The sequence below is a fragment of the Phyllobates terribilis genome, unplaced genomic scaffold, assembly GCF_046119375.1.
Source record: "Phyllobates terribilis strain yellow unplaced genomic scaffold, ASM4611937v1 Scaffold_7__3_contigs__length_470593459, whole genome shotgun sequence".
Taxonomy (NCBI): Eukaryota; Metazoa; Chordata; class Amphibia; order Anura; family Dendrobatidae; genus Phyllobates; species Phyllobates terribilis.
Window position 1 is genome coordinate 428,004,912 of NW_027362767.1, and position 27,226 is coordinate 428,032,137.

Here is a 27,226-nt window from a genome sequence, read left to right on the forward strand (position 1 = left end):
CGCCAAAAACGAGCCACGAACTGAGGTCCCCTATCAGAAACAATGTCAGTAGGAACGCCATGAAGTCTGACAATTTCCTTGACAAAGGCCTTAGCGAGAGTCTTAGCGCAGGGCAGTTTGACGAAGGGAACCAAGTGACACATCTTGCTAAAACGGTCCACGACCACCCAGATGACAGTGAAACCCTCAGAGGGGGGGAGGTCAGTTATAAAATCCATAGCCAAATGTGTCCAAGGAGCACTGGGAACCTCCAGAGGGCAAAGCAACCCCGCAGAAGAAGCATGCGAAGACTTGGATCTTGCACACACAGTACATTGGCGCACCCACTTAATGACTTCCTTCTGCCATCCAGGCCACCAAAAACTGCGACCCACCAGTCTCTTGGTCTCAGAGATTCCAGGATGACCTGCCAACCGAGATTCGTGACACTCAACAAACAAATCTCTCCTAAAGGTCCCAGGCACAAACAACCTCCCATGGGGAGTGTTAGATGGGGCATTCTCCTGTGCTTTAAGAATCTCATCTTCCAAAACGGAGTCCAAAGCAGCTATCACAACACCTTCTTGTAAAATGCTCTCCTCCTCCTCAGCACCGACTATGGGAGAAAAACTGCGAGACAAGGCATCCGCCTTAACATTCTTAGTACCTGGGATGTAAGTAACGGAAAAATTAAACCGCGAGAAAAACAGTGCCCACCTAGCCTGACGGGCATTCAGGCGCTTGGCAGCATCAAGATATATCAGATTTTTATGATCTGTAAAAACCTGAATGGGAAATTCAGCACCTTCCAAGAGGTGGCGCCAGTGTTCAAATGCGAGTTTAATAGCCAATAATTCCCGATTACCAATATCGTAATTCCGTTCAGTCTCCGAAAATTTTTTTGAAAAAAAGGCACAGGGATGTATTCCATCCCCGTTATCCTGAGACAATACTGCGCCAACCCCCACAGAGGAAGCATCAACTTCAACCAAAAATGGTTTAGACACATCAGGCTGTATAAGGATGGGAGCAGAGCTGAACCTCTCCTTGAGATACACAAAGGCTTCAATGGCCTCAGTAGTCCACTGAACCGCATCAGCACCTTTCCTGGTGAGATCGGTCAGAGGTTTGACAATAATAGAAAAATTTTTAATGAATTTTCTATAATAATTGGCGAAACCCAAAAACCTCTGTATCGATTTCAAACCAATAGGCCTAGGCCATTCCTGCACAGCTTGAACTTTCACCGGGTCCATCTCAAAACCTTCGCTGGAGATAATGTAGCCCAAAAAACTAATTCTCTGTACAGCGAACTCAAATTTCTCCAGCTTAGCAAAAAGCGAATTGTCAATTAATAACTGTAATACCTCACGCACGCTCCGCCAATGAGACTCCAGATCCGGCGAATAAATCAAAATGTCATCCAAATACACAACCACATTTTTGCCGATTAAAGGTCTAAGGATGTCATTAATAAGATTCTGAAAAAATGCAGGAGCATTGGTAAGACCAAAAGGCATAACCAGATTCTCAAAATGACCCACAGGAGTGTTAAAAGCAGTCTTCCATTCGTCACAACCTTCATGCGCAACAAATTGTATGCCCCCCGAAGGTCAATTTTAGAGAACCACTTGGCCCCCACTAACTGGTTAAACAGATCAGGAATCAATGGCAGTGGGTAAGGATTGCGTACAGTAATTTTGTTAATCTCACGAAAATCCAGACAAGGACGTAAACCGCCGTCTTTTTTTTTTACAAAAAAAAATCCAACCGCCACAGGAGACTTAGAAGGCCTAATGTGACCGGCGGCCAAGCTTGTCTGTGTGTATTCCTCCAAAGCCTTTCTCTCAGGAATAGTAAGGTTAAATAAACGACTTTTAGGAAGAGTCGCTCCAGGGACAAATTCAATAGTACAATCATAGTCTCTATGAGGAGGCAAAACCTGCGATTCCTTCTCAGAAAAAACTCTCCAAAAATCCTGAATAGGAACAGGCAATTCCCCCCTATCCACAGCTGCAATACGCCCGTTACAACACTTGTCATAACATTTATGGCTCCAGGATTTAATTTCATTGGTAGACCAATCCAGTACAGGATTGTGCAATTTTAACCAGGGCAATCCCAATATTACTGGAGAAGGCAAGTTATTCAAAACTACCAAATCCAAATTCTCATGGTGAACACCATTAATAGTGAGGGGAAATTCACAGACCTTGAGAGTAACATTCTTCAAGGGAGAGCCATCGACAGAAACCACAGCAATAGGGGATGACAAAGTTTTAGGTTCTAATCTAAGTTTTTCCAAGAATCCCCCATCAATCACATTCAGAGTAGATCCACAATCCACAAATACCCGAAATTCAATTAACTCATCCTGAGCAGCAGTAGTGGCAGATAGGAATACTCCCTTAGAATTGAAACAGGCAATACGGGCATGACTGACCATTTTTTTTTCTTTCTTCATACGAAGCACACAGCTCTTAATAAAATGACCAGAATTTCCGCAATAGAAACACAAGCCTTCAGAAAATCTGCGGTCTTTTTCTTGAGAGCGAGGTGCCATCGCTCCAATCTCCATCGGCTCTTCACTGTTAGTGCACACATTCTCATGACCAGAAACTGACATTACAGAGCATTTACTCTCATTAACCCTTGCACGTAGTCTCCTATCCACCCGTATAGCTAATTGCATAGCCTTTTGCAAATCTTCAGGTGTGGGATAAGCAATTAGCAGATCTTTAACCCTCTCACTAAGCCCTGCAAGAAACAGACTCTTCAGAGCAGAATCGTTCCACCCTATTTGAGTAGACCACCGACGGAAATGAGTACAATATTTTTCCACATTACCTGATCCCTGTCTCAAACGTCTCAACTCAGTCTCAGCTGATGAGACACGGTCAGGATCATCATATAATAGCCCCAAAGCAGAAAAAAACTATCCACTGATCTAAAGCATGAATCACTAGGTTGTAAAGAAAAGGCCCACTCCTGAGGTTCTTTGCGCAAAAGTGACATTATGAACCCTATGCGCTGGGATTCATCCCCAGAGGACCTGGGTCTCAAACGAAAATACAATAAGCAAGCATTTTTAAATGAAAAAAATTCTTGGTGTTCACCAAAATATAAATCAGGCAAACGTACCTTCGGCTCCAAGAAATGCGCTCCAGAACAGTTACTCACGTGCTGATGGAGCTCGGCCACCTCCAGAGAGAGTCCCAGCAGGCGTTGAGCCAAATCCTGAACCGACACCATGATGGAACAGAAAAATCTTTCCTTAGAGAATTTGCGGGCTGGACTTACTGTTATGTTCTGCTACCAGAGCTAAGGAAAGAGAGATCTGTCCCTACGATAGAACTCAGCTTGATCCCTACGATGTAACAGGGGACCTGATCCTGCGATCAGACCTGCTAAAGTCCTCAGCTAGTCTGTACGGAGACCTATAGATGTGGGGAAGGAATTCCTACAAGTACTAGGGACTGGAAGCAAAATGGACACCTCCTAACAGAAATAGTAGCAGAAAGACGAACAAACAAATAATATAGAACACAGAGGTCCGAAGACCAAGCAAACTAACAGAGTAAGATACTGAGCACAGGCTAGCTAAAGAGTAGTAATACAATGAAGTCCAGCAAAGCCAGAAGGGCGGAGCAGGACTAAATAGGCCAACAAGGTCATGTGACCAGCAATAGAAAAAACCTAAGAGCAAGGTTCTAACAGTATTATTGTACATAGGGGCAGAATTATAGTAGTTATATTCTTGCACATAGGGGCAGTATTATAGTAGTTACATTCTTGCACATACGGGCAGTATTATAGTAGTTATATTCTTGTATATAGGTTGCAGAATTATAGTAGTTATATTCTTGAACATAGGGGCAGCATTATAGTAGTTATATTCTTGTACATAGGGGGCAGTATCAGAGTAGCAGTATTATAGTAGTTATATTCTTGTACATAGGGGGAGGTATTATAGTAGTTATATTCTAGTACATATGAGCAGTATTATAGTAATTATATTCTTGTATATAGGGGGCAGTATTATAGTAGTTATATTCTTGTACATAGGAGCAGTATTATAGTAGTAATATTCTTGTACATAGGGGCAGTATTATAGTAGTTATATTCCTGTACATAGGAGTAGTATTATAGTAGTTATATTGTTGTACATAGGGGCAGTATTATTGTAGTTAAATTCTTGTATATAGGGGCAGTATTATTGTAGTTATATTCTTGTATATAGGGGCAGTATTATAGTAGTTATATTCTTGTAAATAGGGGGCAGTATTATAGTAGTTATATTCTTGTACATAGGAGCAGTATTATAGTAGTTATATTCTTGTACATAGGAAGCAGTATTATAGTAGTTATATTCTTGTACATTGGAGCAGTATTATAGTAGTTATATTCTTGTACATAGGGGGCAGTATTCTAGTAGTTATATTCTTGTATGTGGGGGCAGTATTATAGTAGTTATATTCTTGTACATAGGAACAGTATTATAGTAGTTATATTCTTGTACATAGGGAGCAGTATTATAGTAGTTATATTCTTGTACATAGGGGCAGTATTAAAGTAGTTATATTCTTGTACATAGGGGGCAGTATTATAGTAGTTATATTCTTGTACATTGGAGCAGTATTATAGTAGTTATATTCTTGTACATAGGGGGCAGTATTATAGTAGTTATATTCTTGTATGTGGGGGCAGTATTATAGTAGTTATATTCTTGTACATAGGAACAGTATTATAGTAGTTATATTCTTGTACATAGCTAGCAGTATTATAGTAGTTATATTCTTGTACATAGGGGCAGTATTATAGTAGTTATATTCTTGTACATAGGGGGCAGTATTATAGTAGTTATATTCTTGTACATTGGAGCAGTATTATAGTAGTTATATTCTTGTACATAGGAACAGTATTATAGTAGTTATATTCTTGTACATAGCTAGCAGTATTATAGTAGTTATATTCTTGTACATAGGGGCAGTATTATAGTAGTTATATTCTTGTACATAGGGGGCAGTATTATAGTAGTTATATTCTTGTACATTGGAGCAGTATTATAGTAGTTATATTCTTGTACATAGGGGGCAGTATTATAGTAGTTATACAGTCATATGAAAAAGTTTGGGCACCCCTATTAATCTTAAGCTTAATGTTTTATAAAAATTGGTGTTTTTGCAACAGCTATTTCAGTTTGATATATGTAATAACTGTTGGATACAGTAATGTTTCTGCCTTGAAATGAGGTTTATTGTACTAACAGAAAATGTGCAATCTGCATTCAAACAAAATTTGACAGGTGCATAAGTATGGGCACCTCACCAGAAAAGTGACATTAATATTTAGTAGATCCTCCTTTTGCAAAAATAACAGCCTCTAGTCGCTTCCTGTAGCTTTTAATGAGTTCCTGGATCCTGGATGAAGGTATTTTTGACCATTCCTCTTTACAAAACAATTCCAGTTCAGTTAAGTTTGATGGTCGCCGAGCATGGACAGCCTCTTCAAATGATCCCACAGATGTTCAATGATATTCAGGTCTGGGGACTGGGATGGCCATTCCAGAACATTGTAATTGTTCCTCTGCATGAATGCCTGAGTAGATTTGGAGCGGTGTTTTGGATCATTGTCTTGCTGAAAGATCCATCCACTGCGTAACTTCAACTTTATCACTGATTCTTGAACACTATTGCCAAGAATCTGCTGATACTGAGTGGAATCCATGCGTCCCTCAACTTTAACAAAATTCCCAGTGCCGGCATTGACCACACAGCCCCAAAGCATGATGGAACCTCCACCAAATTTTACTGTGGGTAGCAAGTGTTTTTCTTGGAATGCTGTGTTTTTTTGCCACCATGCATAATGCCTTTTTGTATGACCAAACAACTCAATCTTGGTTTCATCAGTCCACAGGACCTTCTTCCAAAAAGAAATAGGCTTCTTCAAATGTGCTTTTGCATACCTCAGCCGACTCTGTTTGTGCGTACTTGCAGAAACGGCTTCTTTCGCATCACTCTCCCATACAGCTTCTCCTTGTGCAAAGTGCGTTGTATAGTTGACCGATGCACAGTGACACCATCTGCATCAAGTTGATGCTGCAGCTCTCTGGAGGTGGTCTGAGGATTGTCCTTGACTGATCTCACCATTCTTCTTCTCTGCCTTTCTGATGTTTTTCCTGTCCTGACACTTCTGGCCTTAACAAGAACTGTCCCTATGTTCTTCCATTTCCTTACTATGTTCCTCACAGTGGAAACTGACAGGTTAAATCTCTGAGACAGCTTTTTGTATCCTTCCCCTGAACAACTATGTTGAATAATCTTTGTTTTCAGATCATTTGACAGTTGTTTTGAGGAGCCCATGATGCCACTCTTCAGAGGAGATTCAAACAGGAGAACAACTTGCAAGTGGCCACTTTAAGTAGCTTTTCTCATGATTGCATACACCTGGCTATAAAGTTCAAAGCTCAATGAGGTTACAAAACCAAAAAAAGTGCTTTAGTAAGTCAGTAAAAAGTAGGCAGGAGTATTTAAAACAAGAAAATGATAAGGGTGCCCATACTTATGCACCGGTTAAATTTTGTTTGAATGCAGATTGCACATTTTCTGTTAGCACAATAAACCTCATTTCAAGGCAGAAACATTACTGCGTCCAACAGTTATTACATATATCAAACTGAAATAGCTGTTGCAAAAACACCAATTTTTATAAAACATTAAGCTTAAGATTAATAGGGGTGCCCAAACTTTTTCATATGACTGTATTCTTGTATGTGGGGGCAGTATTATTGTAGTTATATTCTTGTACATAGGAACAGTATTATAGTAGTTATATTCTTGTACATAGGGAGCAGTATTATAGTAGTTATATTCTTGTACATAGGGGCAGTATTATAGTAGTTATATTCTTGTACATAGGGTGCAGTATTGTAGTAGTTATATTCTTGTACATAGGAGCAGTATTATAGTAGTTATATTCTTGTACATAGGGAGCAGTATTATAGTAGTTATATTCTTGTACATAGGGGCAGCATTATAGTAGTTATATTCTTATACATAGGAGCAGTATTACAGTAGTTATATTCTTGTACATAGGAGCAGTATTATAGTGGGTATATTCTTGTACATAGGGGCAGTATTATAGCAGTTATATTCTTGTACATAGGAGCAGTATTATAGTAGTTATATTCTTGTACATAGGGGCAGTATTATAGTAGTTATATTCTTGTACATAGGGGGCAGTATTATTGCAGTTATATACCTGTACATAGGCACAGTATTATAGTAGTTATTATCACGATACTGCAACTAAGGACTAGGACAAGAAAAGGAAAGCTGTCCCTGCACTAGGTCTAGTCTGTAGCCCTACGATGGAGTGGGCAACCTATTCCTGGTGAATAGACCCACCGACGTTTCCTAGTCTAAACTCAATAGAAGACCTAAAGGAATGGGGAAGGAAACCCTGAAAGATCTAAGGGATAGGAAAACAAACAGGTGACCTCCTAGCAGGAAAAGAGGAAGCTGCAGAAATGAAAAGGACTAAAAGGAATCTCAGCAGGCAGAACTAGAAGATCCCAGAACTGCACAAAACTAAACACAAAAACACTGGCCAGAACACTGATAGATAAACACTGTTGTCCAGCAAGGACTAGGAGGCAGGTGCTGGATAATAAAGGGTGATACAATCACCTGACCAAGACACACCAAACACTAGGGGAAAAAGACCAGCAGCCAGAAAACCACAACAAAATGGCGGAGGGTCAAAAAGACACAGATTCTAACAGTTGTATTATTGTACATAGGGGCAGTATTATAGTAGTCATATTCTTGTATATAGGATGCAGAATTATAGTAGTTATATTCTTGCACATAGGGGCAGAATTATAGTAGTTATATTCTTGCACATAGGGGCAGTATTATAGTAGTTACATTCTTGCACATACGGGCAGTATTATAGTAGTTATATTCTTGTATATAGGTTGCAGAATTATAGTAGTTATATTCTTGAACATAGGGGCAGCATTATAGTAGTTATATTCTTGTACATAGGGGGCAGCATTATAGTAGTTATATTCTTGTACATAGGGGGCAGTATCAGAGTAGCAGTATTATAGTAGTTATATTCTTGTACATAGGGGGAGGTATTATAGTAGATATATTCTAGTACATATGAGCAGTATTATAGTAATTATATTCTTGTATATAGGGGGCAGTATTATAGTAGTTATATTCTTGTACATAGGAGCAGTATTATAGTAGTAATATTCTTGTACATAGGGGCAGTATTATAGTAGTTATATTCCTGTACATAGGAGCAGTATTATAGTAGTTATATTGTTGTACATAGGGGCAGTATTATTGTAGTTATATTCTTGTATATAGGGGCAGTATTATAGTAGTTATATTCTTGTAAATAGGGGGCAGTATTATAGTAGTTATATTCTTGTACATAGGAGCAGTATTATAGTAGTTATATTCTTATACATAGGAAGCAGTATTATAGTAGTTATATTCTTGTACATTGGAGCAGTATTATAGTAGTTATATTCTTGTACATAGGGGGCAGTATTATAGTAGTTATATTCTTGTATGTGGGGGCAGTATTATAGTAGTTATATTCTTGTACATAGGAACAGTATTATAGTAGTTATATTCTTGTACATAGGGAGCAGTATTATAGTAGTTATATTCTTGTACATAGGGGCAGTATTATAGTAGTTATATTCTTGTACATAGGGGGCAGTATTATAGTAGTTATATTCTTGTACATTGGAGCAGTATTATAGTAGTTATATTCTTGTACATAGGGGGCAGTATTATAGTAGTTATATTCTTGTATGTGGGGGCAGTATTATAGTAGTTATATTCTTGTACATAGGAACAGTATTATAGTAGTTATATTCTTGTACATAGGGAGCAGTATTATAGTAGTTATATTCTTGTACATAGGGGCAGTATTATAGTAGTTATATTCTTGTACATAGGGGTCAGTATTATAGTAGTTATATTCTTGTACATTGGAGCAGTATTATAGTAGTTATATTCTTGTACATAGGGGGCAGTATTATAGTAGTTATATTCTTGTATGTGGGGGCAGTATTATAGTAGTTATATTCTTGTACATAGGAACAGTATTACAGTAGTTATATTCTTGTACATAGGGAGCAGTATTATAGTAGTTATATTCTTGTATATAGGGGCAGTATTATAGTAGTTATATTCTTGTACATAGGGGGCAGTATTATTATAGTAGTTATATTCTTGTACATAGGAGCAGTATTATAGTAGTTATATTCTTGTACATAGGAGGCAGTATTATAGTAGTTATATTCTTGTACATAGGGGGCAGTATTATAGTAGTTATATTCTTGTACATAGGGGGCAGTATTATAGTAGTTATATTCTTGTACATAGGAGCAGTATTATAGTAGTTATATTCTTGTACATAGGAGGCAGTATTATAGTAGTTATATTCTTGTACATAGGGGGCAGTATTATAGTAGTTATATTCTTGTACATAGGGGGCAGTATTATAGTAGTTATATTCTTGTACATAGGGAGCAGTATTATAGTAGTTATATTCTTGTACATAGGGGGCAGTATTATAGTAGTTATATTCTCGTATGGATTCTTGGTGGATGTCTGTACTCACCGCGTCTTTCCACTGTTTCGCTCCAGAATGTCTTTATTTCGTTTTTGCACCTTTTCTCCTCATTTTTCACATAATTTAACATGTCAGGATTAGTGTTGAATTCTGTAGTAAACTTTCTCACCACGGCCTTCATTTCCTCGATGGATTGATAAGGCAAAAACATATTTGCATCGCTATCATATCCCAGTATATACTGGTGATTGAATGCAAAAACATACTGAAATGTAACATTTCCTTTCTCATCATCTCCGCAGCTGCAGAGTGAAATCTCCTGCATGACGTAACCTGCAAAAAAACAATAGACATCAACATAAAACTCCATATAACCATCTCATAGTAACAATATAAATGAAAGGAAATTTTCACAAATACTAAAAATTGTAGAATTGTCATTAATGTTCACGCTACAGTGTCCTATAGGGGGCACCGGTGTGCAGAAGGCGGTGCATAAATATTTACAGTACCTATAATAATATTGATAATAAAGTTGTAACATTTAACTATGTAACAAAGCAAGTCACATAGTATGTTATCAAGAAAGCAGATATAAGAGATACAATGCAGCGACAGTGCGGATCTGTGCAGCACGCGGCGCCGTATACCTGTTGCAGGGAGGGATATGGCGCTATATACCAGCAGCAGCCCCGCTAACGACCCTTTCATCTCGGCAGCTTGGTTGGATCTGCCAGTAATAGGTAAAAATCTGTAGCACAGAAGTCTGTTGTGTAGTTTGTGGCCAGTAGAAAATGAGAAGTGCGATGACATCAGCTGTAACTGGGAAGCAGCTTATTCCTGGACGCTCGGTACTTTCTGATCGAGAAGTCAGAGTGAAACTAAGTGAGAAGCGGAGGAATCTGCGACCGCAGGCAATAAGGAAGTACCGTCCCGATTTATTCAGGTCTGACCGGGCGCAAAACACGTGGAAAACAATGGGATGAAAGAATAACATTTACATAAACTTATATTGCTACTTGTAACATTTCTATTGGCTGTTTATACATTTTTTTGTGTCAATTTTTGTTGCAATTGTGCATTTTAATAAACAGATTACGACCCGCATAATAAATCATGTGGGTAAGGGGTCTCCACAAAAGATTGGACCCCGTTACCACATAGCCTACTCAAAACAATACATAGAAAATGGGGAGAACAGCTGAGTAGAATGGCATAGAAAAACTTTATTGTATAAATATTAAAAGACAGTACATCACTTTAGTAACAATGACATATAGATAGGACAAGCAGACATATAATCCCTCATATTGCATATAAATAGGTCTAAACAGAAGGTTCACCCCGAGGGTCAGGACATGGTGCTAAAATTAAGACAGGGAGAGGGACATGTAGTTGAAATAATTAGGAATCACTCCCAGGTGGGTTGTATACTCCCAAAAATCATGTTGCACCAGACTCACCCGGATAGAGAGGGTCCCCAGACCTGCAAAAGGTGATGCAGGGATAGGACGCAGGGTTAGAAAAAGCCTTGATGCTTTTAATGGCAAAATTCAATGGGTTTAGCATTTTTTCATACGCTTTTCTACAGGAAAAAAATTATATTTTTTAAAAATGCATAAAATTCACAATGTTTTTTTCCACAATCTCAAACAATGTGTGTGTTGAGTGTATTTTTATGGCGTGTTCTGTGATCTTTTTATGCAGAAATAAACAGCTAGATGTATGTAATGTAATAGGAAAATATGAAGTGGATACAATGCTTTTTTGTGGGGCTTTCTTTTTAACTTTTGGTGCATTTTGTGGGTCCGTTACTTTTTTTTCCAAACATACCATTGATAAAGAAGATAATGAATACAGCTATTATCATCTACAAGTAGCCAATATGTTATATTACCTGTTATATGCCAAGTATATACCAGCTTTATAAAACCAGGTTTTGCTAATTTCAGCTAAAAAAAAAAAACAAAGCGAGGCCTGAAGATATTCTGGGATTGTTCTACAAGATGCTGTGTTCTAGATAAGATGTCACTGACAGATAAGACGTCACTCAGTCTTGTGAGACTAAATGGTCCTTGAAAAACTAAATGATTGTTTATATTTTACTGATGTGCAACATTCTTTGGTTTAGGCATGTGCAGCCGCCCCATGGCTGTGAGCCACAATTTTGACTTTAAGGCCGGCGTCACACTACCGTATAAGATGGCCGAGTGCTATGTGATAAAACATCGCATAGAACTCGGCCCAGTGTTATTCTATGGGGCTGCTCCGATCAGCGATTATTTTCTCATGCCGATTCGGCAGCATGCTGCGATTTGCAGTGAGACTCGATTCAATCGCACCCATACAAGTCTATGGGTGCGACTGAAACATCGGACTGCACTCGGATGTCAGCTCAGTGCAGTCCGATATACGGCGAGTCAGGTCATGGAGGAGATGGAGAAATTACTTTCTCCATCCCCTCCGCAGCTGTGCTGCGATCCTCTTGGTGAGAGAGAATCGCAGCACAGAAGCATGACACTCTGCTAACCGCTCGCAGCAGAGCAGGAGCCGAGGGTCATTAGCTCTCGCATCGGATGCGATACGCTGGTGTGACGCCGGCCTAAGGCTTTGTACCCACAGTGAGTTTTTGGCGAGTATTTTTGAAAAAAATGCAAGTAATCTATTTTACTTAATGGGTGCAGAAATGATGCAGAAAATCTGCAACATCAAAAACTTACCAAAACCTCATTGTGGGAAAGTAGCCTAAAGATGTGCGGCCGCCACACTGAAAGCCCGGCTACCAGGAGGAAATGAACTTTATTCATCCCGGAAACCTCCAGCTTTCAGTCATAAAGGTGCAGCTTAAGGCACCACTGAGTACATAGTGAGCGGTGGCTGTTATTACACCCTGCCACTGACTAACAGCCGGCTCTGCAGTGCATCAGTGTTGAGCTGGCTGTCAGTCAGTGCCGGGCGCGGTTACAGTCGCTCACTAAGTACTGAGTGGTGACTAAAGTCATGCCGACTGCGCCTCTACGACTGAAAGCCGGAGGCTGCCGGGAGGAATAAAGTTAATTTCCTCCCGGTAGCTGGGCTTTCAGTGCAGAAACTGCACAGCTTTAGAACTCTATTAACTTGCAGATTATCTCCATATCTGCAGGTTAATAGTATTTGGGGATATGATAGGTTTCCTTTAAGTACTGCACCCTTTTGCAGCCGGTCAGATTTCTCTCGTATCCATTTTGATCTAAATGCATTCATTTTTTTTCTTTTATCTCTTATCTTTATCTATATTTTAACACTTATTCTAAATTTTTTTTTTTCAAACCCCCAGTGAAGAGCGGATCACTCTTACGTGCACAGATTTCCATGTCACCATTCTCAGAGTTGGTGTTTTTTTTTTTTTCAATACATTTTGTTATAATTTCTGTATGAAAAGAAAACACAAAGCAGAAAAAAGACGTGTGTGAAAAAAAAAATGAAATATGACTTCTTTTTTTTTTTTTATGTCTTTCCTAGATTTCTTTTTGCTATTTTTTTCTGCCTATGGGGCAGTATACATTAAGGGGTTATGTCTGGATAATTTTTTGATTGTACTGAAAAACTGGAAATAATTTTTTTGTAATGGAAGTTAGAGAAAAATGGCAGACGTAGGCAAACAATGTTATATATCTGCAGGGTATATATATATATGTTTACATCTATCGGAAGAAAAAAAAGGACTAAAAAATATTACATTCCCTCTCGGGCGTATCTATAATACGGATGGCAAATGAATACTTGTTTGACTCCATTTGACAGATTATTTGCAAAAGTATACATAATCCCATCTTCTATACTAATTATATATAAGGTGACCCGTGGGGTACACCCCTAATAACCTGGAACTATTTAGAGTGCAAGTCCATTGCCAACAACTTTTTTTCATTATGGGACATACACATAATTCTTAAAGCATTGTCAGTACGTAATTTGCTCATTGATTCAACTGAAGACAGAAAAAAAAATCACCCGCAGCCTAAGTGGGGTTTAAATGAACCAAATAGGTGACGTCATAGATGTGCATCAGGTTCCCGAAGCAACCGTCCTGCAGGCGAAAAGACAGAACAGGCCGAAGGGGAGAAGTGAGGCATCGCTCAGTGCTGGAAAAGGGACAAGGGGTAACAACACAACTTAAAGACTTGAGCCGGCCATCCTATGCGTCATGTTTCACTGTGAATCAGGGTCACTCCCCCTCAGATTGGAATATTGCAGGGTTGATAATTATAAAAAAAAAAAAAAAATTTTGCATTCTTATATCGTTCTAATTATATTTATTTATTTTTCAGTAAGTTCATGTCTGCAATTGATCTATTTTTATGACAGTTTGTAATGGAAATCCCCGTAAAGTTTGCAGACTTCCCTTTACTTAGAAGAATGTGGGTTTAGCTCACTTGTTATTAACATGCTTCCACCCACTTCATCTGTGTTGTTGGACCTTGTCTACAACTTCCTCCTAATGATTCAGTAGTATAAAGAATTTACTTATTGGCTAGGGATTTCAGAAAATAGGCATAATTAAAAGGTTAGTCCCCATCTTCATAGATGGATATTGTCGGGTAGTAGTTATAAATCCAGGCAGTTTTACAAGTTACTGCATATTAAAATTTTCAGCCGTTCTTGAGATATTAACACTTTTCTTTTGTTTATAGCTCGTTGCCTCGGAGACGACCACCGCTGCTGGACAGCAGAACATGTGCAGTGCTTACAGGCATGGTCGGACTGGACTGGCCTGGCGGGATAGCGGAGAAATTCCCGGTGGGCCCCGATGAGAGAGTGAGAGAATTGGTAGCGGGGGCCCATTAAAAGAGCAGCCGAAGCAAAAGTAGCGTCGTGCTCGGCGCACATACTATTCAGTAGTGACAGCGGGTGACGCGCATATTCACATGACAGGAGGACGTGTTCTAGGTGGGCGGTGACACACACTGTGCTCTGCTGTCCTGCTGGTGGCTGGCAGTGGTGTGGTGTCAGGTGACACGCCGACGTCGCGCTCTGCTCTCCCTGCTCCCCGGCTGGCTTCTGATACGCCAACGCCGCGCTCTGCTCTCCAGTCCCGGCTCCTGCTCCCTTGTAACACCGGCGCCCGTCCGGGTATGTGACACCACACCGGCACCGCCCACCACCCTCTTCTCTCCTGCTCTCTTGGCCTTTTAACGCCGGCTCCTGGGCTGAGTATGTGGTGACCTGCACTCTGATCTCTCACCATCACCCTGGACACAAGGCTGCAGGCCTACAGCTCTCCCTGCTTCAGCTTCAAGTCAAGTGCAATATCCAAGTTTTCCTGGGTGAGTGTTCCCAGCATTGGCCATCATGCATATATGGGGGGCAGGCTGGACACATGGGGACCTGGATGGACACATGGGGTTGAGGGGGTCAAGCTGGACACATGGGGACCTGGATGGATACATGGGGGTGAGGGGGGGCAGGCTGGACACATGGGGACCTGGATGGACACATGGGGTTGAGGGGGGTCAGGCTGGACACATGGGGACCTGGATGGACACATGGGGTTGAGGGGGGCAGGCTGGACACATGGGGACCTGGATGGATACATGGGGGTGAGGGGGGGCAGGCTGGACACATGGGGACCTGGATGGACACATGGGGCGAGCGCAAAGACACTGAATCTGGCTGGATACAGGTGTGTATACAAACTGTAATCCCTAACTAGGAGACTGACCACTGCTGGTAGACTGCAGAGGTGGTCGGAATCGTAGGCAAAGAGCAGTAAACACCATACACAAAAATGTTATAATTTATTGTCGCTCGCTGTTTATTCCTGTTATACGAAATATAACCATTAGATCATAAAAGTCTATTATTGAAGTGTTAGTATATCTTTTTCAGTGAAGGGGGTCCCACTTCTTCTTAAAGAGACCACCGATCACTATAGGGAGACTTATAGGTAGTGCATTGCTCTCTGGAAAAGAGTATGCAAATTAGTTATCCTCCAGGAAGAAGAAAGCTGTCTCTCTAGTGCCACCTATTGGATGCAGCTACACCGTAAGTCAATGTCTGACTCTTTAAAGGGCCTTGTCACATGACTTTTTCATCTACCAGAGAACATAAGGATGGCATCTCATTGGCTACAATGGCCACTGCTCCACTATTCCATCAAGATACGAGATGTGCAGCATCTGAAACAACGGATACTGGAAGCCTGTGCTGGCATTTCTTCTGCGGTGTTGCTATCAGTGTGTCAAGAGTGGGAGAAGAGGGTTGCATTGACAATCCAATACAATGGACAGCATTTTGAACACATTTTATAAGCGGTCATAAACTTGTAAAAAACGCATGAAAGAATACAGTTACGTTAAAACCAAGCACACCATTGTTTTTCTTATGAAATTCTCAATCAGTTTGATGTGTCACATGACCCTCTTCCCATTGAAAAAAATAAAGTTGGATCCAAAATAGCCGACTTCAAAATGGCCGCCATGGTCACCACCCATCTGGAAAAGTTTTCCCCCTCCCATGTACTAATGTGCCACAAACAGGAAGTTGATATCACCAACTATTCTCATTTAATTTAGGTGTATCCATATAAATGGCCCATCCTGTACTTCTGGTTCCAACTGTGTATATATATAATATATATATAATAATAATATATATAATACATAATATATATGTATATATATTATGGTCCTAAGAGATATTTTATGATCTATCAGGATATCTCTTAGGACCATAATTTTTTATCATCACTCATTTTTGTCCAATGTAACTGGGGAGTCTATAATAGCCCCAGTTACAGAGGAGAACATCCCCCTGCTGTGTCTGATGGCTCCTGCTGGATTGCAGAAATAGGAGCTTTAACCCTACACTGTAAATTTACAATGGAGGGCGGGTTAAAGCCTAGGATCGAGTGTCGTAAATTTATGGCGCTTGGTCATTGTGGGATTCAATAAGCTTTATAGTATTGACTTCAGAGACTAAAGAAAACAGTCAGAGGCAGTCGTGAACATTTATTAAAAAGTGCACATAAGAATCACTGCATTCAGATTCCCTGCATGTAAAGCAATCATCCCACATCAGCATTGATACATAATAACCAGTCTTAAAGAGCGTCATATTTACACTTTCATCCTTACAGTTTTTTCCAAGTATAAATACTGAAATAAGAAATATAAAATTTGGACATCTACTTTCTGCTGGAATTAGATTTGGCTTTGGGTCAAGAAGCTGCATAAAGAGGGATTTTTTCTCGAAACCGCCCCATAAAAAATTGGTTTTCCATTCAGATTTGGATAATTAATCCATCAAAACTGAAGTAGTCCTCTGTCCATGACATGAACGGCTCCACCATTATCTGACATGATGAATGGTAGATGTGGATATATCACTTCTCAGATACTTTCATGAGGGCTTCCAGTGACATTTTGCTAAATAACGTCACCGCCATAGAGAATGATAAGGTAGATAATCACATAAGGTCTGGGGATCAAGGCACGTGATGAGGAACGTTTGGTCCAGAGAAGTCAAGGCACTGCGGTCTCGTTAGGATTAGGAACTTCCGAGGTAATGAAAAATTCAGTCTGAAGGGAACAAAGCAAGAAAAACTTAATTATAACTGATCAATAGTTTTTTCATGAGAACAAAAAAAATCATAGAAAACAAAGGAAACCTACAGTGTTATACGTATAAAGACCGAAACACAAAATCTAAGCTGAGTGAACTCGTTACATTTCTAATTCTGGTAATTTTATTTGTTCAACCCTAGTTATATGCTGCAGCCCCCTCTGATACTGTCTGCAGGTGATGAGGATGGGCAGACGATGTGGAGTAAAACAAGACGGGAAGATCAGGGGCTTCAGGTTTGACCACAGAAACATAGAGGAGAAGTTTATCATGAAGGATCTTTGACTTCAAGTTTTACTTGTGGTTCTGCTGCAAAGTTTATAAAATTATCGCAGGACGTTTGACAAATCATCTTGGATATTACACTTCTGTCTCAGCTGTTTCTCCAAGTTTTACTGTACCTACTAATAGTAGAAAATGAAACTTTTTGAAAAAAGTCACAATTCATAAATCTGTCTTTCATCTATTTTCAGAGCCACTTTCCCATTCATTTTTTAGAAGGGGTAAGAACGGAACAAAATCAGTCTGAACTTCTTCATCAAAAACAGTGTGACAATGTTTGCAACTTATTAACGCTGAAAATAGGAGCAATAAAAATTTGTCAAAAAGCTGAGATTAAAGGGAAACTGTCACCTGAAAAACGCCATGAATCTGCAGGTTAATAGCATTGTGGAGCTGCCCGGCTCCGGCACTTAGACCCACCCTGCCAGGAGGAAATGAACTTTATCCCCCCCTGGCAGTGTCCCGGTTTCAGTCACCGCTCTGTGTATAAAGAGCGGCGACTGTAAGTGCGATCCCTGGCCCTGACTGACAGCCGGCCCTAATGCTGAACTGCTGTCAGTCACTGTGAGGCCAACATCACTGATTGGCAGCTGACTGTGTACCCTGTGCATAGGCAGAAAGCTGCCAATCAGTGGTGGGGGCAGGGTCATACAGAGCAGGAGGACTACATAGCATGAGACAACTAGTCCTCAAGTGATAATCTCCTGCTGATAAAACACTGATTTTATCGAAACAACAACAACAAACAGCTGGTCAGAGTCTCAGCCCCTGTATCATGCTGCTCTCGGATTACATAGCAGAAATCTGCTGACATATTCCCTTTAAGCAAGAAATAGGCATTCTGTTTTCTATGCAATCTGAGCTGTGTAATTTTCTTTTGTAACGAAAGCCAGAAGTGTTCCAGAGAGGAGACTTTCATGTCCTTCCTTATACATTTCCTATTTCTTTTAAATCTCTTTCTTGCTTAGGCTTAAAAAAATTACACTAAAACTGCACCAAAAACTGCCATGAAAACTGCACCCATGATTCTAGTTAAGATGTGATGAATGCAGTTTTTTTTTAATTTAATTTCTAATGTTTTGCAACTTTTGCAATCTTACTGCCTATGCGCCAAACTACAGCATCGGCACCAAATTCACACAATCCCTGCTTTAGTACAATGTTTGTTGATGAAAAACCAGTAAAATGACCCTTGAAGAAATGCGAGTGATTACAACCATCACATGGGGACAAGTAAAAGTTACGGACTGCAATTAACAAAGCAAGAAGCCCCCAGCTTACCAATGTTGTGCAACTTCTTAGCTAAATAGAAGAACACGAAACCCACAAGGAGGAAGATGATGCCGAGGACGAAAGCAAAACCGCACAGGACATTCTCCAGCAGATCAGAAGGGACTGGATACTTAGGAACTGAAAGACAAGAAGGACGGACATGTGGTCGCCATCTGTGTCCTTACATTTTATTTTTAACATCTATGTAGTGAATATATGAAAGAAGCCTGAGGTTGGGGAACTAGAAACACAGAAAGCAGAACTTATCAAATTATCAAGGTCCCCAAAAAGATAAAACTTTTTCTTGATATTTATTGGTATATGGTGCCTTTATAAAATTAGATACATTGGTGATTCAATAGTTCACAGAAGGGAAAACTATTGGTTATATTGATCATGCATTTTCTTCTGGGAGAAAAGCAGTGCTAAAGGTGTCTAGCAGTCACTGTTCTTCTATTTAAAGAGGACCTGTCACTGGCTGCAAATGTTTGAGTAAAAGACCTTGTAAAAATCCCTGAACTCCTCTGATTCTGCTGCTATTTTCCGTTTCGCGTTGCGTCGCTCCATTGCAGAGATTTTCACATTTGTTGCTTTGGAGAGCAGCATGTGAAATCTCTGCTTGTAGTACAAGTGAGATTTCAGAGTCTTCTCTGGGAGTGTGCACTGTCACCCCTGCCTCTCAGAAGCTGCCAATCATTGCTCGGCAGCATCTGACAGACTGCTAGATCGGCTATTATCGGTATCATCTGTTAGAGAGAGGTGAAAGCGCATGTTCCCAGAGAAAACTCTGAAGAAACGCCCAGTTGAATTACAAGCAGAGATTTCACATGCTGCGCTCTGAAGCAACAATTGTGAATATCTATGGAATGAAGCAACGCAGTGAAAAATGGAAAAGAGCAGCAGAATCAGAGGAGCTCAGGGATTTTTGCAAGGCATTAACTCTTTTGTTTGAGGAAGTGACAGATCCTCTTTAAGTAATATACGCTCTTAACTTGCTTTCTTCACTTCTTCTTGCAAGGTTACAACTTTCTTCTAATTAGTAATTAGAAAAAGAAAGGTGAGGCCATTCTGTGAAGTAGTGCATCACGTCTGAACATTCTTATCTCGACTCAGTCACCACAGTGCAGCCATCACTACGATATTAAAGCCAAATCTATTGACTGACAGTTTTATCCCACCCTAATCCCACCCTAATCACCACAATGCACTAGGGCAATAAAGTGACATCTTTTTATCACTGATTTACACTATATCCTGAATATTTCTGACGTTTGGTAAATTTACACCGCTTTTTATTAATGCAGCAGAACCATTATCTTCCTAAGTCTGTAGTAACTGTCAGTATGGACAAGTTATAACTAATTTTCCTCCGATCACATTCGTTTCTCGACTGATCATTCAACGCTGCTTGGTCTCGGGTGATATGAATACTCTGCGTTTTACTGCTTCATTGCAAATCACAGCTGTGAAGAAAGGATGAGGACAAAGCATAATGGAAGGTTACAGATATCAAGTAATACATTCATGAGAATCCAGCCTGATGATTACCAACAAGAGCAGAGCTAATCAATTGTGTTAAGATGCGTTAAAAGAAATTTGTTTTCATACAAACACTAGAGAATAGCCTAAACGACAATTCCACAAAGAATGATCAGAATTCTCACCCGCTCCCCGTATACTGCAAGAGTAACCCAATTATAATTATTTTCACAATTTGAGTAGATTTTTCTTTGCTGAAAATCATTACAAAAAAAGTGTCGAGAAGGTTTTTCGGCACATTTTCTGTTGTGTATAGGGTATATTATTCACTGGGAGAAGATTTCATTCCTCACACAGCGCAGACGTCACTCATATTCAAAAGAGGCAAAACCTGCAGTGACGTTCCCCGAAATTTTTGCAACCGAAGCTTCCTGGACTGGATCTGAAAATCCACACCCTACTAGTATTTTGACTCTTGAATTTTACCTATGTGTGGATGACATTTTCAAGACCCCATTCAAGGGTACCGTACTATAAATGGGTAAAAAATACTGCTGATCAGCATGCAGGGTAGTTAGCGCCACTAATCCCCACCAACTGTTAAGTATATCTGGATATCTCCGACATCTTACAGGAGAAACCTCCTATCAGGGGCATTAGTAGCGCTAAATTACTGATGATCATTGGGCTCCCTTGCTGGACTCGGCCTCTTCAATCATAGGCTGAAATGGGGCTCCACTGTGACCAGTGATCGACTAATTGGGTTCTCTGCTGGTCCCTGAAATTTTAATCGCTGGATAAGGCGGGTCACCTCTGTGATCAGCTAATTAGGTTGCCCTCTAATCTCTGATTCCTCAATCACTGGTGAAGAGAGTCACTGTGGTGGCCAGATATTACCTCCTCATCTCCCCGCTGTTCTCAGCTTCTTCAATCACTGGCTGAGGCGGATCATCTCTGTGTTCAGTGACTACCTCCTAATGCGAGTTACCGTGGTGGCCAGTTATTACCTCCTCATCTCCCTGCTGGTCTCAGCTTCTTCAATCACTGGCTGAGGCGGATCATCTCTGTGGTCAGTGACTACCTCCTAATGCGAGTCACCGTGGTGGCCAGTTATTACCTCCTCATCTCCCTGCTGGTCTCTGCTTCTTCAATCACTGGCTGCGGTGGGTCATCTCTGTGGTCAGTGACTACCTCTTGAGCTGGGTCATCTCTGTGATCAATGATTACAACCTCAGGTCCCCCTCTGGTCTCAGCTTCTTTAATCACTGGCTGAGGTGGATCATCTCTGTGGTCAGTGACTACCTCCTAATGCGAGTCACCATGGTGGCTAGTTATTACCTCCTCATCTCCCTGCTGGTCTCTGCTTCTTCAATCACTGGCTGAGGCGGATCATCTCTGTGGTCAGTGACTACCTCCTAATGCGAGTCACCATGGTGGCCAGTTATTACCTCCTCATCTCCCTGCTGGTCTTTGCTTCTTCAATCACTGGCTGCGGTGGGTCATCTCTGTGGTCAGTGACTACCTCCTAATGCGAGTCACCGTGGTGGCCAGTTATTACCTCCTCATCTCCGTGCTGGTCTCTGCTTCTTCAATCACTGGCTGCGGTGGGTCATCTCTGTGGTCAGTGAACTACCTCTTGAGGTGGGTCATCTCTGTGATCAATGATTACAACCTCAGGTCCCCCTCTGGTCTCTGCTTCTTCATTCACTGTCTGTGGTAGGTCACTACTTAGACCAGTGAATGGCTAGATGGTGTTTCATGGGTGTTGAGATGTGACCAGGAAGCAGAAACCAGCGGGTGACCCAAAGAGCATCAGGACTGAAGTGGCAATGGATCAGTGGGGATAAATACTGCTTCCTTTGTATTTTATGCTTCCCAGAGACATAAAAATATTCAATCAGACAACCACTTCAATGTCACTTGAACACTGTCGATCTATCAGGCAATTAACTAAGTCAATCTAGAACATGGCTGCATCCTTCTGTCTATAAAAAAAAATCATTTCAGGTTAGAATTCGTTCCCGCGTGACATCAAGGTACTTACCCCAGAAAGCTATAATAGTAGCATTGTCTCCTGACACTTGCACTTCACATGAGAAGATGTCACCCTGGTAGGGAGTGACATTGAGGTAGGAGAACGCCTGAAAGGACAGGTCATTCATCACAAAATATTTATTGGAGCTTAATGATGTGGTCTTTAGGTTTTTAGAATTTTTCCTCCAGGTAATGGTGAGAGCCGGAGGATAGACGTCATCAATGGCACAGATCAATGTGTTCTGCCTGCCAAATCGGAGAGGATGTGCGGGAAAAACGTTCACAAGTGTACCACCTAAAAGAAGGAGAATAGATAATACATGGTGTAATCTAGATGGAAGAACACATACAATCCTTTGGTTACAAAGACTTCCTTACGCTGAATCATTTCTCAAATCCCTTAAACTTCAGTTTCTTCTCTATTTTATATACAGAGACTGCTTTTTTTTTCTAGCAGAGAATACACCCTGCAGACACTGAACAAGTAGCGGATGTCAGATGATCTCTTCCCTGAAGTTTGCTGTGATTGCTGCTCTGGAGTATAATACAGGTGTTAACTCAGGATCGGGACTAGCTTATCGATGATTTGGGAATTTTCTCTACTTTAATACTTAGTGTGAATGGCTCCAGTGTCAGGATTTAAAAATAAAAAACTCTCTACTCAGTTCTATTGGGCAGAATTGTGAAGGCTGCAACCCATCAGAAGCCGCTGACTGGCTGCAACCGCCATGTGACGTTGTCTATGCTAGGAGAGCGATGGGGGACCGAGAAGCCCGTGAGGAGGATCGACACTGGTCTGGGGGGTGAGTACAGTTTTTTTTTACATTTTTTATGCCTAACCCAAACTATAACCTTTTATATATAAAATGATAGAAAAACAGTACTCATTTGCTTATTTTTTACATAAAAGTCAAAGGAATTTTAGACAAACTTCAAACAAAGGTACATTTAAGATTTTCAAAGAAAATCATGAAACAATTGAGTTCCAGTTGAATGTCAGAAGACATTGTGGTCCCTTAAATGTAAGAAATCCCCCTATGGATCCCAGTAAACTGTCTCCTTTAACAATTGTTCTGCGTTTGTAAATGTGCAAGACCCCTTTCATATCTAACCTCTGGCTTCAGGAGTGATGTCTATAAGGGCCTCGGTCAAGTTTTGCCTAAATCGGTCACATAGCTTCGCATGGAAGGATATATTTGATGGGTTGGGGAAAGCCTGGTCACGCCATTTGTCAAAGTCTTTGATCCAAGGAGAGATGGAGTTATTCTCAAAGTTGTAACTGAACATCTGATCTCCATCAAACATCTTCAGGAGACCCAACGATGGCTCGCTGGGCTGACAGAACAACACTTGGCTTAAATAATGATCATCATCTGAAAATGACAATATAAAAATGGGAGTGAAAAGAGATGGCGAGAACTAAAATAAAGTACAAAAAAACACATCAAACAGAACATTTATCATACAATATATACAGCTCTGGCAAAAAAATGAAGAGACCACTGCAAAAATTTCATTTTCTCTGATTTTTCTCTTTCTAGGTATATTTTTGAGTAAAATGTACATTGTTGTTTTATTCTATAAGCTACTGACAATGTCTCCGAAATTCAAAGCGAAAAATGTTGTATTTATTTGCAGCAAATGAGAAATCATCAAAATAATAAAAAAGAAACCGTGCTTTCAGACCTCAAATAATGCAAAGAAAACAAGTTCTTATTCATTTAGAAACAACAATACTCAGGTTTTAACTCAGGAAGAGTTCAGAAATCAATATTTGGTGCAATAACCATGACTTTTAATCACCGCTTTCATGTGTCTTGGCTGCTTTCCACCAGTCTTTCACACTGCTTTTGGGTGACCTTATGCCACTCCTGCCACAAAAATGTAAGCAGTTCTTCTTTGTTTGATGGCTTGTGACGATCCATCTTCCTCTTGATTACACTCCAGAGGTTTTCAATGGGGTTCAGGTCTGGAGATTGGGCGGCCATGACAGGGTCTTGATGTGGTGCTCCTTCATCCACACATTGCTTGACCTAGCTGTGTGGCATGGGGCATTGTCCTGATGGAATAACCAGTCCTCAGAGTTGGGGAACATTGCCTGAGCAGAAGGAGGCAAGTGTTTTTCAAGGATAACCTTGTATGCGGCTTGATTCATACGTCCCTCACAAAGATTAACCTGCCCAATTCCAGCCTTGCTGAAGCATCCCCAGATCATCACCGATCCTCCACCAAATTTCACAGTGGGTGCAAGACACTGTGGCTTGTATGCCTCTCCAGGTCTCCGTCTAACCATTAGACGACCAGGTTTTGGGCAAAGCTGAAAATTAGACTCATCAGAGAAGATTACCTTACTCCATTCCTCTATGGTCCAATCCTTATGGTCTTTGGCAAACTTCAGCCTGGCTCTCCTTTGCTTCTCATTGATGAAAGGCTTTTTTTTAGCTTTACATGACTTGAGGCCTCTAGGAGCCTGTTACCAACTGTTCTTGCACTTCACCCAGCTGCCATTTGCCATTCCTTTTGTAGGTCACTTGATGTCATCCTGCGGTTGCTGAGTGACATTCGAATAAGATGACGGTCATCCCGGTCAGTGGAGAGTCGCTTTAGCCCTCTGTCGGTCTGTAGCTTTGTTGTCCCCTATGTCTGCTGCTTGACCTTGTTGTAATGTACTGCTGTCTTCGAAATTTTAAGGATGGAGGCAAAATGACACTCACTGTATCCCTCTGCTAGTAAAGCCAGAATTGAGCTCTTCTTTTCCTCACTCAAGACTTTTCTTTTCAACTCCTTTGGCATGGTTAAAAGTTATTTTTTCATTCAAATTACTTTTGGGCTATTCCTAGCACTTGTTTTGCCATCCAGCTTGTCCTATTGCAAGAGGATTGTGAAGAGCACAGCAGTGTTTTTTATACTTCCCCTCCTTACATAAGATTTGGTTCAGGTGATCACCTAATCAGAAGCACATTAAGTAGAATGAGGTGGACTTTGGTTGTAATTCAACTGACACTGGAAAGGAATGGCTGTCAGACAGGTAGAGATGGGGATTTTTAGAAAACTGTGCAGTGGTCTCTTAATTTTTGCCAGAGCTGTATATATAAATATTACAATAATGATTTAGCACCCAAGATGTCTAGAAATAAGTTGTTGGCACCTAACCTTTTCGATTGTTTTCCATGATCTGGCCAATAAAATGAATGGCCGGGCCTAAGTGGCTCCTAAAATGTTCATGCATCCTTGTATTCAAATATTTTACAGTTTAGCCATGACAGGCTCATAAGTAAGAAAAGACAAGTGTTGTATGATAACTACGGCACAACGTGGAAAAACCGGCGAAGAGGCATCACGTAGTCATGGCTGTGGCAGCTGTCTACCAGAAAAAGATGCGGCACGGACTTTTGAGCGGCACTCTGAGCAGGAGTTAAAGGGTTATCCTCATCTTCTATCATCATTAGCACTTGGCTCCTCTGCCTGCCGGCTTCCTGGGTGGGTGGAGCGCTCCTGATGATTGACAGTTTGGTCCAGCAGCCACCGGCAGGCTGCTGGACCAAACTGTGTCCCCTCCAATGCTGCAAGCAAATGCAGCTTTCCACTGCAGCATTGAAGGAGAGAAGGGGAGCTGAAGATGACTTGATTAAAATATCCAGCCAGCTTCAGAGCAGCACTTACAAGCTCCATAGCCAAGAGTCTACGAGACTGACCACCACTGATGGACTGAAGTGATGGCCAGTAACATTGGCAATGAGCGGCACACTGTAGAAATAAAAAAATCCCTTTTATTTCTTGAGAGGAGAGGATTTTTTAATAAGAAATAAATGGCAAAGTTGCTTGTTTTTACATGCATTTAGCAATTTCACCCATAAAAGTAGATGAGACATCAGGCCTCGGCTGAAGAGGTATCTCAGATTGCATTATATATTAATTAATATTATATATCAATTGCTCTGAATACCTCCATAGTGCCGAAAATAGGAAGCTAAAAGGAATTCTCCATTCACTTGTATTGCCAAGCGAGCGAGAGAGAAGTGGGATCCGCATCTATCAGACATTTACGGCATCACCTGTGGCTACGGGAATACAACGTTAATAATATCGTTCACAGTCGCGAACAAAACTAATTCATCTATTTGTTTCTAGCCGTCCTGCAGTAATTGTGACCGTCCTACAGATGAAAAACGGACGCAAAATTTTATATAAAAATACATTTCTGTATACGGTGAGTTATTAATTTATCTCCAATAATTCACCTGCTACTTTCATTCTATCCATGGAAGGAGCATTGTCACTTACCACAAAGCCCCAGTGTGGCCAGCAGGGGGAGCACTAGCACCAAGGTGCGGAGACTGTCCCGGCACGGCCGGAGCTGCGGCATGCCCAGTCTGCTAGTTCGGAGTGAGGATGGTATAAGGCGCCTTAGTCAGTGAGCTCCTCTATGACCAGTGCAGCGTCTAACCAGCTGCGTCGTAGGTAACTCCACAGCCCAGAACCAGTCGTGTGAGAATCGGGAGAGCGTCCATTCCTGTGCACAGATCCAGAGCAGCTAATAATAATAATAATAATAATAATAATAATAGAGATGTGATGGCGGCCGGGCGTCCTCTACGTCATGTGCTGCTGCGCGGGAGGACGCTGTCTGTGATGGGCATGGAGTCCGGCACTTCTCTATCTATATCACTAGCAGCCCCTCCGGCTCACAGTGTCCCCGTCTCCTGCACCGCACTCAGCACGCCCATCATCCTCCACAGTCACACACGGCCAATGCCTGAGCTCCGCTGCGGCTCGTCACATGTTGCCGGGTAGACTCCTCGCTCAGCCTCGTCCTGTCTGTGATCACTGATTGTGATTTGCTGGAAATCTATGGATTTATACCTTCTTTTATCTTTATGTTATATTTCTACACTAATTGCTTCCTGTCTTACTCGTTACGTAAGAGAAAGGAGATGACGGGTGTGTGTGAGTGTAGGTGTAGGGTCACACAGAG

The 27,226-nt window shown here is 40.9% G+C and overlaps 2 protein-coding genes across 3 annotated transcripts in view; both read right to left on the reverse strand.

Moving 5' to 3' along the window:
• The window catches only part of LOC141153318 (HLA class II histocompatibility antigen, DM beta chain-like), a 35,687-nt gene extending 25,229 nt beyond the window's left edge, over window positions 1-10,458 (reverse strand). Inside the window, exons 1-2 of one of the 2 annotated variants that reach the window (XM_073638036.1) lie at window positions 10,233-10,449; window positions 9,631-9,915 (exon numbers count right to left, since the gene is read on the reverse strand). In XM_073638036.1, coding sequence (XP_073494137.1) covers window positions 9,631-9,915; window positions 10,233-10,395 — 448 coding nt within the window. In that variant the 5' untranslated portion in view covers window positions 10,396-10,449. Of the gene's footprint in view, window positions 1-9,630; window positions 9,916-10,232 lie in introns of both variants that reach the window. The other variant, XM_073638035.1, reaches the window with a different exon arrangement.
• Window positions 10,459-16,549: 6,091 nt separating this feature from the next.
• Window positions 16,550-27,005, reverse strand: LOC141155201 (class II histocompatibility antigen, M alpha chain). The gene is made up of 5 exons (XM_073641938.1): window positions 26,536-27,005; window positions 23,364-23,624; window positions 22,262-22,546; window positions 18,748-18,876; window positions 16,550-17,141 (listed from the first exon to the last, which is right to left on the reverse strand). The coding sequence occupies exons 1-5, from the start codon at window positions 26,615-26,617 to the stop codon at window positions 17,137-17,139; spliced, it is 762 nt and encodes a 253-aa protein (XP_073498039.1). The 5' UTR covers window positions 26,618-27,005; the 3' UTR covers window positions 16,550-17,136.
• Window positions 27,006-27,226: the final 221 nt, after the last annotated feature.